General features: G+C 39.1%; 1 protein-coding gene across 2 annotated transcripts in view; it reads left to right on the forward strand.

Annotated features, from left to right (window-relative positions):
- The window catches only part of bmal1a (basic helix-loop-helix ARNT like 1a), a 48569-nt gene that overhangs the window by 14551 nt on the left and 20742 nt on the right, over positions 1 to 13276 (forward strand). For both annotated transcript variants that reach the window (XM_074677298.1, XM_074677299.1), the window contains exons 2-3: positions 6284 to 6478; positions 10214 to 10277. In XM_074677298.1, the coding sequence (XP_074533399.1) occupies positions 10232 to 10277 (46 nt within the window). In that variant the 5' untranslated portion in view covers positions 6284 to 6478; positions 10214 to 10231. The remainder of the gene's footprint in view (positions 1 to 6283; positions 6479 to 10213; positions 10278 to 13276) is intronic.

Consider the following 13276-nt stretch of genomic DNA (forward strand, 5'->3'; position numbering starts at 1 on the left):
TAAAAGCATCTGATTTTTTATTTCTTATAATGATATTGTATTAAACATGTTTTAGAAAAATATGTCCAAGAGTCAGTCAGATACGTGCAGTGGATCTGTCCATCCTGCCTCCAGTTTGCAGCTCATTATCTCTCTCTTTCTCACAGAGGGATTGGGGTCAGTGTTTTTACCAAAGCACAAAAGCTGAAATATTTTCCCAATTGCAGAACTATTTCTGTCACTGGTCAGGGTGGAACTGTTTGGGCTTTTGGAGATTGGACATCTGACGTGCCGCCCGGATCTTTCCATGCTTCATGAACAGGCTTGCCGGCTGCTTCCCGGCTGTGTGAGTGGGTGTGAAGTGTAGAGCAGGGAAGAAGCTGAATGGCTTGCTGACTCACTGATGAAGTAGAAGTAGGTGGTGGATGGAAATTAAGGCTGGCTGGTTTGGAGACCATAGAGACTGGCTGACCCAGTTTCCACTCCAGCACCAGTTCCTTTCCTTTCAGTGTTCAATCGTGACACAGTGGTTTTCCCCTTCTAGCCCAGAGCTTTGTTCCACTAAAAGAGCTTACAGAGCCTGTCCTGACCTAGTACTCTGCTGCATGCTACTTTTACAGCATTTCTTGGGTTTGCCATTTTTTGTCAAGACCTAACAAAACTGCCTATAAACTGATGAAAGCCTTACCTAAAGACATTTTTAGAGCCTTTACAGAGGGTCACAGTTTCACTCTGGCTTTTGATGGAGACATTTTCTATGAAAAATTGTCCAAACCTAACTCCCCATGAAACAAATTGAACTTCTATTTTATATTATACTGGTATGTATTACCAGTTTCATTGAAGAGCATGGAGCTTGAGGGAAACAAAAAAAATAACTTGTGTAAAAATGCAGCTGTAGATCAACAATAATGCATATTACTGTAAAAAAAAAAAAAAAAAAAAAAAAAAAACCTACATCGGTTGAGTTGAGAGGTGAAAATATAACCTTAAAATCTTGCAGATGTACCTGCTTTTTAAAATGAAAGATCTTTTAAATGTTAAGTTGAGGGTAGTGAAAAGGGTCAGGTGTGTGATCTGAGGAAGTTTGAAGCTAACAGCACTGCACTGTGTGTCAGGTATAACCTGGTTTATTCCTCTGCATGGACCCTACGCCACAGTAGTTGTGAAGTCATCAGCACCACATACTTCTGTGCTGACGTGTCCACGCCACTCTGCAATGCTCCTTCAAACAGTATGCAGGCAGTCTGGTCTGAGTGATTGATGATTGTCTCTTTCCAGTCCCTCTACTTTTTCTTTTTTTACTGCAATAATCATTCATTACACTGGTGCTGATGCATGGTGTCTTTATTGTACAGCAACTATTATGAGGAAAAATAGAGAGGGGACGTCTGAGGAGACTGATTTAAATGGCTGATGTGCTCTAATTCTGGAAATGTTGTAAATACAATAAACACAATGGACCAGTCACTTTGCTTGTTGTGGACTGAACACAGCACGTCATGGCAACTGGGAAGGAGCTGCATGTCAGGCTATGCACTTCGGAAAGGTCTACGCAGGTTGATTTGACACAGAGGTATATAAACCAGTGTCAGTGTACAAAATGGTGAATGACAACAGAAGAATATAAGAGCAGACCAGATATGTGGTGAAGCCCCTCGCCCTTTCATATTTAGCTCTGTTGATGAGTATTAAATAGAGGTAGACCGATATATCGGCCGGCCGATATATCGAGCCGATATTTGGACATTTGTCTGTAACGGCCATCGGCCGTATTTTCTTTTAAAAAGCCGACTTTTGATCCGTTGTATAAAATGACGCAATTTTTGATCAGGCACAAAAAAGATGAGCACCTCAAACTTGTGGAACCACTTGGATACATTACATACTTTTGTTCAAATTATATAAATAAGTTTAAATTTCTTTTTTGACATTTTAAGAAGAGTGTGAATGTTTACTACTGCTTGTTACATTGTGTGTTTACTCAGACAAAATATTTCATTGTTTTGAAAGCTGAATAAATGTTCAGAGGACTGGACACGACTTGTTGTAATAGATTTCTTTTAGTTGCTCAGAAATTGCTGCGTTTCACAAAAATGTGAGAAATATATATTTGTTTAACAATCGGCCTGAATATCAATTTGGAAAAATCGGTTATGCATACCGGCATCGGCTGCCCAAATTTGGAAAGCATCGGCATAGGCCCCCAAAAAACCCATATCGGTCGACCTCTAGTATTAAAGCTGAAAAATTCTGGCAAAAAATCTTACTCATGATTTTTTTTGCGCAGAACTAAGGTCACAATTCTGTGGCATGATATTATGGTTTATTGCACTGATGAACTCAAAAAAAGAACAATACAAGGACATCCATAGGGATGGGTATTGCTAAGATTTGATATTGAAAGCAATGCCCATGTCGATTCCGCTTCAATCAATCTGATTCTTTGTCAATTTCCTTATCAATTCCTTCTGAGGATTTTCTGTGTAAAAAAAGTAGGCTTTGCTGGTTTTCTGTGTCAACATTTTATTGAGTCTATAAGTAAATAAATAAATCTTAAATTTGCCAATTATCATACCTATGGACATACATGAATAAAAATCATTAAAACATCTTTGCACGTGTATCTCAGACCTCTGGACTTAAATAGATAAAAATAAGCAAAAATCCATGTCACATGACATCAATGCATTGTTTTGTCATGTTATTCACCAAAGTAGGCCATTTAGTGGCTGCTTTGAGTTTTTGTTATGAAGTCAGCCATGAGCCTGCAGTAACTTTTCTTCTATCTTTCTGTCTGGAAAACATTAACCTGTCAGTATTCTGACATTTGGAGTTGTCAGAATTGTTAACAAAGACTAACTATGATATGTTTCTGTAATATAAGTTAAAATTCTGCTTTAAAACCGAAGTTTTATTGATGTATCCTAACCGCTAGCATATCAATGCAATTTTCCATATACATTAGCATTAAGCTAACACTCAGTTTTCTCTGGTGTTATTGGTCCATTGGGAGAAATATGAATGTCACAGTGCTTCTGAGATGAAACGTAAAACAGAAATCCTGAATCAGAGTTTTCTTGAGAAACTGTATCTGCTAAGCTAAGTTAGCTGGGGAAGAATATATGCCGTAAGGTCCGGCTGCTTCCGAGTCATTCAAGTCAAGTAAAGTGAGCAGCTTGCAGCAGCAGACCCACATAAAGACACTCCCCCATTAGATGAAGGAGAAGGCAGTGGTGGTGCTGCGTTCTGGGGTCATACTGTACAATGCAGCCCCTGAAACAAAATGCATAGGAATCATCTGTGTTTAAAAATAAGATCATGTATCATAGATCACATATGGGAATCGGGATCACAATCTTTTGATGCATGGCCTCGAGGTTTCTGTAAACACAAAAAAGCATAGAACTGAGTTAGATAAGATACTCCTTAAATCGTCCCACAACAGGTAAATTTAGAGAATTACAGTTGCAAAAGCAGTGTATAGTGTAAACATAAACACAGTAAGATTATACAAAGATATTATAACAATGATAAGTGTAAGTGGAAAACATCCTGTACAAAACAATCCAACCACAGGAAACATGCACAACCAATTTACAATTATAAAAATGTGCTCAGACTGACAACACATTCAGAACAACACAGTGGCAAGATATTGCACATGTTAAGATTGCACCAGTTCTTAAATTGCACCAGTATTAAAAGAAGTTATTGCACATCTCAAAGGTAGAGGGTTTCAGCATAAACACTGGTGATTTGACAGTTTGAACATGGCTGGGAGAAAAGACTTTTGTTATCTTTCAGTGGGACACCACAGGTAAGGAGTTTGTCACTGAACAAGCTTTCCAGTGATATGTAAATGTATAAATGGAAAGTTATATAAATAGAGCTACCTCATGAACTGAGCATTTGTCACTGATACCCATAGGCTGTGTAGTATATGGACGTAGTCTTCGTGAAGTCACCCGTCTGTTCCTGAACAGAGTAATGAAGCAAGTCGTCGGCAGCGGCCATGTTGAAGTTGCTGACTCGAGACAGGCTTTGAGCCTCCTCACCAACAGCTTCAGGCTGCAAGACCTGTCAGTCATAGAAGTGGCACCTCAGACTGAGCAAACTCGTGGCTTTGATACCTTCCAAACCCCTGAGTTAATAAAAAATTTCACCCAAAATTTGGGCCAGATTTTGTCTTTCCATTTTTGGGTTAAATTCTGTGAAATATCTATCAAAGCCAATACCAGACAGTGTGTGCAGTTAGAGAAATTAGATATTGAGTCCCAAGACGGTTTTTGAACCAGGCTGTAAATGAGTCTTAAATGCTGTAAAAGTCTATTTTGTTAACCTTGGTGTGTATGTGGTTTCTGGTCTTCCTGCAGCCAGCCTCAAGTGGACTCTTGATGAACTGCAGCTTTTAGCACTTCAACATCAGCTTCATTTTTTAAAACTGGATTTTGCCCTTTACTTATACCACATCTGGCTCTTTGATTCAGGATCTAACCGATAACCGATATTAGGATAGGATCAAGGACTAGCTCTTCACTGCTGTGCATACCCAGGTAGGCATGGGTACCTAATTAGGTACTTTGATAGGTACCGACTGAATTCTGTCAAAAGTACTGGGTACCGATTCACGTAAAACCAAAAGGTACCATGTTTAGGTACCTAAATGCATCCATATGACTGTGAGGGAGTAGAAGAGTAGGCGATTTTCCATGCTGGGCATGAACACAACATTGCAAGGTTGGATGTTGAAGAATAAATATGTTAAATTGAAAAAAAAAAATCTATACTTTATTATTAAACAAACAGATATTTTTTACCACATAAACACAAAAAAGTACCCAAAATTGGTACCATTGAGTACCAGTACCGATTGCCAGGTACGGGCATTGGTACCATATCGTTTCAAATTTGAAAGGTACCCATCCCTATACCCAGGCTGTCTTCAATATCAATGTAGCACAAAAAGCAAGGCAGTTTGTTTTTAGTAGATTGTTTCTTTGTTTTAAAGAAGCCTCCTGGCAATAAATCATTTGGGAAGCCTGTTTGTTTCTCTTTTAAATGGTCCCTTCTTGGGGCAAACACCTTCTGACCTGTGTAGCAAGGCCCTGGGGTACCAGGCACTCAAAACAAGAGTCAACAGCGACAGCAAAATAAGTTGTATAAGATACGCCATTAGCGGGGATGACTCAGATAATTTTTCATGAGTGCAACCAATGTACTCAGGTCTGCTGCTCCTCTGACAAATACATGTTTCTCACAATGTGTCACCATTTAGAAGAGAAATAAACAGACTTTCCAACATTTGGAGATTTATTTCCAAGAAGCATTGCTACAACAAAGAAATAATCTACCATACACAATATCCTTACCCTTTGTGTTAGGTATAGGTACCAGTTTGTGTAGACCCAGGGGTGTGCATTCTTTCAGACAGAAATTATGAACACTGGCATCATGCTTAAGTGATGAGTGCTCTGACACACTCCATTAAGGGTATTGGATCATCACTATGAAAGATCTGGGGGTAATTGACCCTAATCAAAGACTTCTTCAGCTGCTATGTATGGTTAAGAAGTTAACATACGTTTGAATAGCACGATACGTCAGGTTGTATTTTGATCCTCAGGGGTCACTTCAGTTTCCTACATGACAGCGGAGCTGCTTGACTCTGAATGTCACAGAGCTCAAGTTGTACTTCCACACCCTACAAAAGCAGAGCCATGTGAGCAAAGTACCATGGCTTTATGGAGGCCTGGACAGCCATATGATGGCCGTGTTCAGGCTGTCGCTGTCAGAACTAGCTGGTTCATCAACAGTGCCTGAGGTTTTGAAGGGATCTGTTCTGGACTCCCTGGGTAACAGTCTCAAAGGAGGGACCTCAAAGGATCTATCTTTAAAGTTTGAGGGATATCAAAAAGGGTGTTCACTCATCTTCTTGTTCAGAGGTGCTTCTGCTGATAATATATTCATGCAGAGAATGGTTGGGTAGTAACAAACTGATAAGGAATATTCAATAGAGCTTTGAATTGTTCACTTCACAGGAAAGCAAATCCAGATTTTCAAGCGAGTTAAGCCAAGAAAAGAGAAATAGTCCTCTGTGCATCAGTGGTGCATGATTTAATCAGCCAAGATTCATTTAATGGTATTTTTCAGTTCCTCCTTTTGCTTTTTAATGAAGTCTTTATGTGTTCTGTTTGTATAAAGGCTTTTTAATGTGTGCCCATGCATTTCGAAGTATTGACATTTTCCATTTGTGAAAGCGAAGCATTGTATCTAACAGCTTTTTCCGTTTGTCTCTCTGCAGAGACACACCATTCACACCGGCTGCTTGAGGATCTTATCACATCAGGCAAGATTGATTGCATCAAACTGGATGAAACTAGGTCAGACTGAATCAAACCATACTCGACCAGATCAAAACGGAACAGACCAGACTGGACCAGATTGATCCAGACACTACCAGGCCCGTTCAGGAGACCTGTTCCAGTTTCCTATCCAGGTAACTCATGCCACTGTGTTCCTTATGCGCAGAATGTTCCCACTCATATTTCAGAGAGCTGATTTTGAACCATGGAAGGCTGCCTACTGATCTTATGCATCAGTATGACTCACATTCAATCTGCCAGAGTTTAATACATTTGCACAAAGTGAAAAGATTATTTGTACCTTTTCAAACTGCCATGTCTGCACCTACTCGTCTAAGCCACAGGCTTGCCTAAAAGATAGCAAGCCTTTCTGAGAACTGATGACATCCATTCTGTACGAAATGAAAAAGGTGACTAAAAGTTCAGTATTTTCTTCAGACTTTTTTCTTTTTTTCTCCCAGAGTTAAAAAAAAACAACTCATCACCGGCCAATAAATGCTTGTTTAAATACAAAGCAGCTCATTTGGATGAAACTCATTCCTGTCAGGATTCCATTCTGTAAAATCACTGGCCAACTATTATCCCACTCACTTCCCAGCTGACTGCTAAATTTAAAAACAAGCTGGGACTATGCTTCAATCATCTCATTCTATTGAATTATTCATTAATACAGCTGAACTGTAAACTCGTGTCAGACGGTGAAATAAATAATCTCTCAGTTATGTAAGTTTTGTTCTATTCACATTGATAGTTGGGGCTTGCAGTCCTGCTCAATTTTTTAAAAAAATATTTTAGATAAAACATGATAAAACAATTTAAAACTAGAATTAAATCATATGCCAAGTAATGCAGGGCCCAAAATTAAAACCTGCAGCTTCTCTCTGTTTTGCTGCTCTGCTGCTCTGCATGTCGTAGCTACGTGGGGTCAGGAATGCCAGTAACCTTATTACTATTTTCCATTACTGAACATCTGCTACTGCAAGGCAGGTTTTGGGGGGTGAAGACTCAGTGATAGGGCTGCCAACTAAAAGCCCATTTTAGTTTTCATTTAATGGCCAAGCTAGAGGAATGATATGTATGTTTGCAGAGAGGCGACACAATCAGTTAAATCACTCTTTATGTCACTTTATGTCACGTTTATTTCACAGCACAAAACCAATTGCTAAAGTTAGAGGGTAAATTAAAATGAAAACTCATGATGTTTTTTGGTGAATTGTGGTGGTGTCACCGTACTAACACTGGTATTTCAGTAGTGAACCAAACTGTCAGTGCTCATCTGAATCTGCATCTTTAGTCTTCTTACAAGCCAGCTCTTGTTTGGCTTGGTGGTGGTTTTCCCAGCTCTCTGTCCACTTTACAAAATGAACTTGTCTGAGATCACATTGGGGGTGGAACTTCGCCGTGCGTGAAACAGCACAAGGAGAATGTGAACACAATGTATGTCAATCAGATGATTATCATAAGGCTAATTAGTGGGGCTGGGACAATATGCTACTCTCATGATTGATTCCATTATGATTTTTGCAGTGCCAATTCGATTTAAATTTTGATTCTTCGATATTTACGATTTTTGCAATTTTTAGTCTGCTTTTCTAACACCAAACCATGTGAAAATATTAAATGATGACGATAATGTCTACAGACTATATCAAGATCCATATTTTCTCATAAAATGCACAACATATGAGTCAGAGAGAACATTTCGACCTCTTCAGGAGAAAAGTGGTAACTTTTTTTCAAATCCTGTTATAAACAAAGCCTGAAAGATATTTTTTTTGGAAGTTATTTGTTGGGGCTTTTCATGCCTTTGATTGAAGAGGATAGGACAGTGGATGGAGACAGAAAAAGGGTGAGAGTGAGGAATGACATGCGGGAAGCAGGCTGGACTTGAACCTGGACCCCCTGCTCCTATCTCATAGACCACTAGACCATCTGGGCCCAAGACTGAAAGAATTTGAAATTGAAAAAAAGAAAAAAAAAATTTTAGACAAAGAATCCTGATTTTGATATTGTCAAACAAAAAAAATCAACTTTCATTTTTTCCTCACACTTTACTATTTATTCTGTTAAATTTAAGAAAAAAAAGGTATAGACCTGATTAATGAGAGAGGGAACGCTAAATCACTTCTGCTGTGATCTGGCCCTATATGTGGCTATATGGAAAATAAAATTAACTCAACTTCACCCTCCCATTTAACGGTACGGGAAACACTGCATTAATTCACATTACAGTCATTTGAAGAACAATTTCATTCACAGAAAGTATTGACAGAAAAATCACAGTGGTACCTGTGTACATCCCTCTTCCTCTGTAACTTTTCTGCTGGCATCTTCCTCTGACTGAACCTGTCCTGTATCACTGCCAAAGTTAGCGTGCTGCACTTTGTGGTTACATGTGTCTGTTTCCTGGTCGAGGTCTCTTTCTCTTCAGTCTGTCACCTTTTTTTTCTTTGCTGGTGACAGATCAACTATTAACCACACATCTGGACTTTTGTGTCCTCAAACTGAGAGAAATGTTTCCTCCATTCTTCTCTCCTACTGATGCTTTCATAAAGCTTTGTTTTGTTTTATTGTTTTCTTAATGTAAAGAGTTAGGATCATACTCAGAGAAGTAGCTGAATTATTTTTACCCCTGGCTTTCTTTAGTCTTGTGTTGTTGTTATTTTACAGTGTTAATGTTCTGACAGGAGGAGAAGAAGAAGAATTTGCATGTGGGCAGGTCAGAGACAAAACAAAACCAGGTCAAACTACAAAACATATCAGGTTTCTCTCTGAGGTGAATGACGGAGGCTGGAGTCTGTGTTCATTGTGACACCCACAGTCATGTGAGCAAGTCTCAAGTGTTTACACTGTCTGTAGATTGAAACGATTTTTAAAATTTCACATCAAACTGTTTTCTATTCATTGCCATTGTGCTCTGCTGTATGTAATTGATGCCTGGGATTGCAGCTTTGTTAGTGCTTCTATTTCTATTATATTGCTATTTGTCAACAAGTGACAAGCAGAGAAAGTTCATTGTTCTGAATTCCTGCTGCTGGCAAAGAACTACAAACTCTGACAGGTTGAAGTGCTGACTCATCCAGGAAGCACGGGTGAGATAATTTGATGTGAATGTGTGTCAGACAACAATATCTACCAGATAAGCATCTGCTGAATTGCTGGTGCTGCACTGATAAATGTAACGTTGATCATATTTTACGCTTGCATGTTTAAACTAGGATTCAGATATGACGAAGAATTATTTGATCAAACATCCCCTAATAATCTGTTGGTATTCAGTAGATGTAGTGGAGGGTGTCTCAGTCAACTGTGGCGTCATCAGTGGGTGTGTTTTCAGGTGTAGCAGGTCACAGTTCTTGGTAAGGAGAGTCAACAGGTTTTAAAGTTTCACCCATGATGCTTTGCTTCTTGGCGCCAAGTTACTCCTTGAAAGAGATAGCTGAATTATTTAGTGATGGAGTCATTTAAGTTCACCGTGTCTCAATAATAATCATCATTTTAAACTGTTGTTGTGCATTTGAATGGTTAGCAAGGTTTGGATGAAGCAGGACACCGATGATCGAAATGAGGAATATCATTTGTGCTTCAGTCTGTAGAGTAACTGATACAGCATGACCTAATTCTCATTGCAGAATAATTGCAGTGACACACAATATTTCTTCACAGTTACCAAGACGATAGGGGCTTCCTGTGCGTCTGACCTCCGCTTCTGACCTAGTTAGCCTGATATACGGCTATACGTGTCCCAGCAACCTTGACTGTGTTGGTGTGTTTTCTTTCACTGATCTGAATGAGTCCTCTCACAGTTTCAGACTGACTCCTCTCCTGTGCCGCCTCACAGCTGACGTCATGTTTCTTTGTGTTCACAGTTGAGGGCTCGAGAGTGGATGGAAGGAGATGATTTTAACACAGAGGCTGTGATGAACATCTGTGGTGAGTGTGACTCCATTATGCTCTGCCTCTGAACCAGGACGCTCCTTTCCATCTTTCAGTGATTTGTTGAAAGTGTTGTTCTTTGTTTGCCCTTTTTTGAATAAAGTTCTTCAGTTAATAAACATAATGTGATGATCGTGGGGGCGATCTATGTACATGCTTGTATACAATCAATAATCCACTTGCTGATGACTAACACTCAAGTGCTAACACTCTTTGCGCATACAGTGATTTGACATAGTGATTTGGATCTGCATCCATGGAAACAGTCTGTGCTGGGGTTTCTTTGTTTTTTGTTACATCAGGGCCTGATCAAATAATGTTATCATAATGTCAAAATATTTCCCTAAATTAATACACTTATTTATTTATCTATTTATAATCCATGATAGTTCTTCTTGTATTTAATATAGTAGTTATCTATCACATTATACGGACAAAGCTGCTCTCTGTCATATCATGCACAGTCACATGAATATGCCTAGAGTGATGTGTTGCTGACTTAGTCTGACTCCATAACCTCAAAAAACAACCACAAGCAAACCCCACAGCATGGCAGACCGCTGCACAACCACACCTTACCTAAAGTGAAAGTAACTTTGGCTCTTTGGGAATATTTCAGCTCAAAGCCAAATCAAAAAAAAGAGAATAATTCATCTAATTTAGATGAGACCATGTGTGAAATCTGCACCAAAAACATCCCTTTGAAGAGAGGAAACACAGGAAATTGAGGTTTCAGGTTATTATTCAGCAACCGAAGCAAAGCTGCTGCCTCCTCCTCCAGCACAGAGCAGTGGAGCAGCTTGGAGTCGGCGAAGCCTTTCCCTTAGTGAAAGTCTGACAGGTCCGTCACCCTCCAGCTGCAACAGAAAGAATCCCCATGATCCAAGTCAAGTAAAATATTTAATCCAAACTCATTATATCCATAATTATCCACAGATTACTTCAAGTCAACAAAGGCTGGATGCTGTAGTGCAGTCGTCTGTGATCTGTTTGTATGTAAGAGCCGGGTTTGGACCGTTTTTCTTATTCAGATAGACATCCTCAGTGTAGATGAAGTTTTTTATTTATGACTCTTTTAGCTCCAAACTTCTCCTCTTAGTTTTATTTTGACTAACAAGAGCCAGCACATTGTAGATGTTGTGTGTTGATCCAGTGCTGCATTCCAAATACAGAAAACTGGATGTGATCAAAGTTGATGTGATCATAGTAAAAAAAAATGTCCATATATATTTTTATTGGGTTGTCAGGATAAAGTACATGTACAATTAGGTAGAATATAGTTCACCCTTTTTTTCCCTGTTTTGTAACGCTAACAATCCCCCTCCTCCTCCCCCAACTGGAGAGTCACATTCACAATTAAATGCAGAGACCAAATAAAGACAAGTATTGATTATAAGCAAATACAGCTCTCTCTCCTCCATAATGAAAAAGAACAGGAGGAGTGAACGATAAACACAACAAAAATAAAATAAAATAATATAGAATAAAAGGGACTTTTAGATGAGTATTTCAAAGTGGTTAAAAGCACAAAAACAAAGATTGACAATAGCAAATTGTATATGTTGTGTCTCACCTCTTTAAATAACTGGTGTGTTTCAGCCTTCAGACTGGATAGTAGACAAAGAAAAGGAAAATAAAATGAAGAGATATAAAAATGACACCAGTTAATCTCAATTAGATCCATCTTTGCTAATCATCTAAGGAGGAAGTAGAGTTAATTAAGTTAAGAAATGGATTCCAAGTTTTACTAAATTTGTCAGAGCACCCCCTGATAGAATATTTATTTTTTTCTAAGTGTAGGAATGACATAAGATCTTTTAGCCAAGAGTTAGGAGAAGGAAGGTTCTTATCCTGCCGATGTAGTAATATGCGTCTGCGGGCTACCAGAGATGCAAAGGCAATAGAACTACTTTCCCTGATCATAGTAAATTTTAATAGTCAATTTTGATAAAATAAGATCAATGATGAATTAATTGACGAACCTGTGTCTGAGCACTCACTTCATTAAAGGTGATACAAAACTGTCATCTGTCTGTTCCATCAAGCCAAGTTTTAGAAGAAACACTATAGAGTTTTAAAAAATGACCCCTGTAGGACATAATTTACAGCAAGTTTGCTCAATAAATAAAAAAGGGGCGGAGCATTAAGAAAGCGTACCGCAGCACTGAGCCACCCCTGAATCTCCACAGGGTGAACATTTTTACCTCTACAGCTCTAAAGTCGACACTTCTTTCCACTTTTCACTTGCCTCAGTGTTCAGCTTGAGCAAATTTCACCTGGAAGAGGAAGTAGATGACCATGATAAATAGGGCCGCTGCGCTTCAACACAACAAACAAACAAACACCATGGCAACAGTGACAACAAGTCCCGTTTTTGGAGAGAGGAGGAAACAACCTGCCTTTTAACACAGCTCAGGAACTGAAAATTCATAAACTCATGAATGGGGAAAAGGAAACGGTGATCTGTTTAAACTAGTTCACTGCGCACACAGCTTCGCTTATCAAATGGGACACAGCGCCATCTATTGAAGCGGAGTGAGACGTTCCCGGCCAGAGGTCTGATCCTTTTTTCTGTATGTGTACGGAGATAAGACTAGATCCCCCACAGTGACATAACTGTCGAGCTATCACCGTTGGGTGTGTGTAAACACACTGACTGTGATACTGTATAACACTAATCCAAATAAACAGAAGCTTTCTGCTGGGAAATCAGGGATGCTTGTACATGTACAGCACCATGTAATGGATACATGATGTATTTGAAAGCAGAGCTCCGTGTTTTCCTTTTCTCATCATAACACACTTCATGCTGCCTTCATTTTTTTGAGTTACCTGAGTGACACATTTTCCGTTTAAATGACCTTGAATAGACTGACTAGTCTGACTTTACAGACCTGTACCTGCTCTTTCCATGGCAGAGAAGTTACACCCAGGTGTAACACAAACACAGCTCTAGTCTAACTTCAGCACAGGGCTTTGTTATGGGTCAGCCATAA

The sequence above is a fragment of the Halichoeres trimaculatus genome, unplaced genomic scaffold, assembly GCF_033239565.1.
Source record: "Halichoeres trimaculatus isolate MK-OKI-2021-1 unplaced genomic scaffold, fHalTri1.1 fHalTri1_scaffold_10, whole genome shotgun sequence".
In the NCBI taxonomy this organism is placed as follows: domain Eukaryota; kingdom Metazoa; phylum Chordata; class Actinopteri; order Labriformes; family Labridae; genus Halichoeres; species Halichoeres trimaculatus.